The 5,751-nt window shown below is 44.1% G+C and overlaps 1 protein-coding gene across 2 annotated transcripts in view; it reads right to left on the bottom strand.

Annotated features, from left to right (window-relative positions):
* Nucleotides 1–442: 442 nt before the first annotated feature.
* Nucleotides 443–5,751, bottom strand: part of SBF2 (SET binding factor 2) — a 472,364-nt gene continuing 467,055 nt past the window's right edge. For both annotated transcript variants that reach the window (XM_007471388.1, XM_007471387.1), the window contains 2 exons: nt 3,217–3,348; nt 443–2,201 (listed from right to left, as the gene is read on the bottom strand). In XM_007471388.1, coding sequence (XP_007471450.1) covers nt 2,103–2,201; nt 3,217–3,348 — 231 coding nt within the window. In that variant the 3' untranslated portion in view covers nt 443–2,102. The remainder of the gene's footprint in view (nt 2,202–3,216; nt 3,349–5,751) is intronic.

A 5,751-nucleotide genomic window follows, 5' to 3' on the forward strand; every position in this document is an offset into this window, starting at 1 on the left:
CACTGATCCTTCATCTGTGCTGTTTAACTATTTCCAGAAGCAGAAAAACCTCCTTCCAAACTAGAGTTAAATTTCTCCTGCCTAAAGTTCTCACAAATTGCCATATGCCACAGGTGGTGAAACTGCGACCGGGAAGAGGTAAAGGGCTTAACCAATTTCACACAGCTCACTGGAGGCTCAGGGTGGGAGTGGCAGCCTCAGGTCTCTTACCTAAACTCTGCAGCAGTGCGTCCAGAACCCAGAAGCTCAGGCCAGCCTGTCCAGTGTCTCTGGTTACTTCCTGAGCAAAGGGCAGTGATGACATTAAGAGAACCAAGGCAAGAAATGGGTTATGCTGCATTTTACCCTTGAACTTTTAGCCCCACGTATGAATCATAAATGTTGCCTTCTGAGTGCTAAGCAATGCACAGTGAACTTTATTGCAGTAAATGAGGGATGGTTCTTCTTAAGAAATAAATTTAATTCAAGGTGGTTAGTGAATGCAAGGCATGTAGCGCCTTCATGAAAGTTACAAGAATCCAGTTACAAAAGAAGCACTGTGTAAAGTCTCAAATAGCTGAGGGTACAACGGGCTCCATATTTTACAGAGTACAAAAAAATTATTTCATATACAAAGAAAAATACAAATAATGTGCAAAAACCATTTTCACAGGTGGCAATTTATAAAATGAAAATGATAGAGAAATCCTTCATTCTTATCATTCCCCAATTTCTTATATATTAACACAATTCTATTTTCTAGTGTGTAGATGATTTTAAATTTGAAAATCTGATTTATTTTTAATCTACAAAGCGGCTTTTTAAAAAGGGAATCATTTCACTACTGAAATTTTATGAATGAATCAGTTAATTTTATATTAAATTATAAGCAGACTATCTGAAAAACAAGGATATAAGAACTCATATATACATATTTTTGAAATATTAGTTTGGTATTTAACATATTAACATTTCAAAACAAATGTAATGATCTCGCTACCTACGACTCCAGCCAACCGCAGCGGCCGTTGCAGAAAAGCTGTTTCTGTGCGCCGTGAGAAACAGCATTCCTGGTGTCTTAAGCTGAACAAACACAGGCTATCAGAAGTAAAGAAAACCTAAAGACCAAACAAGTCCCTACTGTTCATGTGCAGAGGTGCCGTTTGGGTATCCAGTCACGCCACAGTGCGACCTCGGTTTACACAGCCCTTGTCATAGGGGTCGTGTGGTCATAAACAGCTGGCTTCTGTCTCTCAAACATCTCCACTTTATTAGTTCAGTGCAAGTGTCTGTTTTGTGAGTTAGTGCATTCAGCTTTTTGCATGTTGTTTTGTGTAAGAAGCTGTCAGGGAGCAGAAGAATACATGGGAACACAAAGTCCTGCATCCTCAGGGCACCTTTGGCCTAGAAAATTCAGTGTTTTGGAAGCAGTATTTTCCTGCATTGGCCTGGTGATTACTGCATCATTCTCTGGACAATCTTTTTCCATCAGGATAATCCTGTGTGCCCCCCTTTGCCTGCCACTGAGCACTGATGGTCTTGCTGTGAACCCCAATGGTCGAGCAGGTATCATGGAAGCACCTTTGACAGCACCAGAGAACTGAGCATCTCTAAGGTCAGGTAGTAAGAATAGGAGCCTTTGATGGGAAACCTAGTCTATGTAGAATGGAAGATAGTCTTGGAGGATTTTGATTTTTGCTTGTCAGAAAGCTCTCCAAGGATATTAGGACCTTGGAGAACAAAAAGGATCTATTATCTATCTTTCATGAAGAAGGACCCAGGTAGGTGGTAGCCACTTTGCCTGTAGGGGATGGATGACGGTCGGCTCAGGAAGCATTCTTCTGATCCCTAACCATGAAGACCCTGTTAGAACAACCTAGTGCAAGATACAGGGAGGGCCTAGGGCTCTTGACCAGACCTGTGTAACACACCCACTCAGGCTAAGCAGGCCTAGCAATTGCTAAAAGAGGGGAATGGGTAAGTCTGGGTAGGAGAACCTTAGGCCCTAGGATGACTCATCAGAACCAGCAGGAAGCTGTCAGCTCCTCAAGGACTCACACACTTTTTTCCTATCTGGCAGCACAAGCCCCTCCTCCCTCTTCTGTTTGGGTTGACCATGGGCATCAGGCGTCAGATATACAGCTCTGGATCCTGTCCATCCACTGCTGGGCACTCTGTCCATCCTGGGCACAGAAGTTATAAACACGTTTGCTGGTCTTGAGCTGTAAAATCAAATGAAGAGAACCAGAGATGAAGGGCAGGGCTAGTCTATGGCTTTGGGCAAGTGTGCCAATAAATCCCTGTGACCTTCCCTTTCCGTTCTGCCCCAGAACCTCTGTTATTTTCTCTGTCTCCCACTATCATACTGTCATTGCCTTTAGAGTCATTATACTTTCCTGGCCCCCAAAGTCAAGGGGATGTCAACAGAAGGGCCTGGCAGAGAAGAGAGACACACTAGGAAAGCCTGACTTTGCATCTTCCCGGGGCCTTCCTTGACTGAGGGAGAGGGTCAGGAATGGCTGGAGTCTCTGGCCCCACCCACGCACTGCACCAGTGCAGCACAGGCGCCAGGAAGGCCGAGCTTCATCCACACCGTGATGGGGTTGGCTTTCATGTCCCCTTTCCATCCCCTTCTCTAAGTCTTCAGTTGGGGCCACACTGGCAGCCCAGAGTCAGGGAAATGGCTTCATAGCCTGAGCAGGGCCCTAGAGTATGACCTGTGTTCCATATGAAGTCCTGCTTGGCTCTGGGGATTAGATAAGTCCCCTATCATGTGGCCCATAAAATGCCCCAAAGCCCACCTAAGGACTGCTGAAGATGTTAGGGCAGACAGTCATCATGTGTGACTAAGGATGTTTTTTTGTGGATGATCAAGCATGAAGATCAGTGGATACAAAGGGAAGTAATATCTGTTCTCGACAGTAGGTGGTGAGTGAATAACTAACAATATTTAACAAGGAGTTCATCTGCTTCCACGTGTAGTTGGATCCCTTTTAAAGGAGTCTTTTGTGCAAAGCAATGTGCAGCCTTTCTGAGACATGTGGACAGCAGGGAGAGGTCAGGTTTGGGGATGAAGAGTGCTGGGTTCAAGCTCTGTAGCAATTCCCACAGCCGGGGTGGGTCTGTGACCCATGTGCAGTTACCACCAATTGCTCTGAGGCCCCATGATTCTTGGAGGTGGATGGATTGTAAGGGATCATGTGCAAACAGAGCCAGGAAAAGGCAAGATCGACTTACATCAAAGAAAGCCTTGTCACTCGTGTGCTTTGGGGCTCCCATGCTGGGGCCAGCAGGGATGACCATTTCTACCTCAGCCAGATCAATGTGGCCTTTACAGCTTGTGTCCTCACCCGAGTCATAGTATCGCAGCTGGAACCAAAAAGATACATGGGATATAAGAGACACAGAAAGGGAAAACAGCATGGCTTTTCAAAATGTATCTGAATACTTTCCCGCATCTTGCTAAACTATGCCTGGAAGAATAGACAAGAAGTTAAAAACGCTGGTTGCTTCTAGGAAGAGGAATTAGACAGCTGGGAGAAAGGCGGAAAAAGACATATTTTTTGAAATTTGAACAAATAAGTGTATTACACATAGAAAAAATCAACTAACAACTGTAAAAAAAAAATATATGTAACATATAAAAAAAGGGTTAATGTTTAGAATATATACCGAATTCCTAGAATTGAGAAGAAAAAGATAAACAACCTAATAGAAAAATGGTCAAAGGATTTCAACAGGCAAGTCACAGAAGAAATGTAAGTGACCTATAAACATCTGAGATGAACAACCTAGCTGATCAAAGAAAAGTAAATGAAATCAATGAGATTTCACTTTTCACTTAGATTAAGAAATATTAAAATGGCTGACAATATTCAGGTTGAATGGAAGGCACTAGGTATTCTCAAACACTGTTAGTGGGGATATAATTAGTCAGAAGCCTTTTAGAGGACAATTTGGCAATATGAACTAAAATTTAAAATGTTTATGCCTATCGATACACCTTTCCCACCTCTAGAAATTCATCCTATAGAAACACTCCCACAAGCATGCGAAGACACACCTATAGAGAGGTTTCCTTCAGCACTGCCTTTATTAGCTAACAACTGAAAAGATATCTGTCAATAGGGTGTTGGTTAATTAAATGATGGTACATCAATAATATGGAATTCTATACAACATTTCAAAAATGTTAAGATCTATTATGAACTGGTAGGGAAATATGTCCAAGCTATCTTTATTTATTTATTTTTGCGGTATGCGGGCCTCTCACTGCCGTGGCCTCTCCCGTTGCAGAGCACAGGCTCTGGACCTGCAGGCCCAGCGGCCACGGCCCACGGGCCCAGCTGCTCCGCGGCATGCGGGATCCTCCCGAACCAGGGCATGAACCCGCGTCCCCTGCATCGGCAGGCAGACTCCCAACCACTGCGCCACCAGGGAAGCCCCAAGCTATCTTATATTTAAAAAGCAAGTTTCCAAATAGCATGTAGATATAAAATGACTTTTGAAAAACAATAAATAGCTCAACATTTGATTGAGTGGTTACTGTGTGTAAGGACTGCACATCGCTCTAACTAAATTAGTCTGGACTTCACTCTCTATAATCTACACGGCAGGAATGTGCTTGGCGCCTCCGCCTCTGTGGTTCTGGCCTCAGACTTTTCTCTGCCTCTCCCTTCAGGCATAGTATGAGTAGGACTAAACAGAAAAACCGTATACCTTTCGTGTTAAAGAAATCTAAGAGACTGGCAAGAATGCAAATATAATTTGATGTAATTGTAAATTATAGAAAAATTATGGCATTCTCCTGTTATATTTAGTGATTTAATGAAACTTTTCTACACACTGTAGGCGCTATGGTTTCAGAGACAATGTTGTTTAGAGTCCAGCCCCCTAAAAAGGGCTTCCATTGCATATCTGTAAAAACTTCTCTGTATTCTTCCACAAAGATTCTGTGTAACCTTTACGAAACTCCTTGAGCAGAGGGAAAGGGGGGTCCCCATGCAAAGTATTCATCTGTCAGGAGTCATCTAGATGCAGGTCCAACAAGAGCACCGTACTGGCCTAACAGTCCGTATCTTTCTGAACAGACTCCCTGTTGGACATAAATGCATTGAGAAGCTGCTCAAGGCTGACTGGTCAGGTCCAAGGTGGAGTGAGGTCTGTGGTCAGAACGTGGGAGGCCATGCGACTCTCACTAGTGAAGGGTGCAGAAGGGCTGGGTTCCACCCCAACCAAGATCACTGGAGCAAAGATTCTGACACTCGGGATTGTGCAGGGTGCTACAGCCACAGCAAAGAACCTAGCAGTGGGGAAAAGGCTTCCCAGCGTGGTCTGGGAGGTCCAGTCTAGTACTTGCCCACTGTGGATTTCAGGCTTGGATGGGCACATCCCCTTCTGCCTATTTCAGGGCTCCCTCCATCCTCTGTTGCTGTCACCTTTGAGGGATGATGATGCCTTCTTTAGTACCAAGTACAGTGATGGGCACAGATAAAGTGTTCAATAAATGTTTGTTGAATAAATGAACACCCTCGATTTTGAATGGATGTGTTATGCTGCAAAGATGAAGGTAATCTGTATTCTGGGGAGTATTCATAGGCATGGGTTCTGTATGTGCATGTGGTATGCAACAAGCTGAAAACCTCAGGTCCTCTCTTGGCCTGGGTTTTAAGAGCAGGCAGCAGGAGATAACATGAGCATTAAAAAGCAGAGTTCTATTGCTCTTAATGCTCTGGGTTCAGCAGTCACTGTCTCTGCCTGCACATACCTGGA

This window comes from Lipotes vexillifer, unplaced genomic scaffold (genome assembly GCF_000442215.2).
Source record: "Lipotes vexillifer unplaced genomic scaffold, Lipotes_vexillifer_v1.1 scaffold6, whole genome shotgun sequence".
Lineage (NCBI taxonomy): Eukaryota > Metazoa > Chordata > Mammalia > Artiodactyla > Lipotidae > Lipotes > Lipotes vexillifer.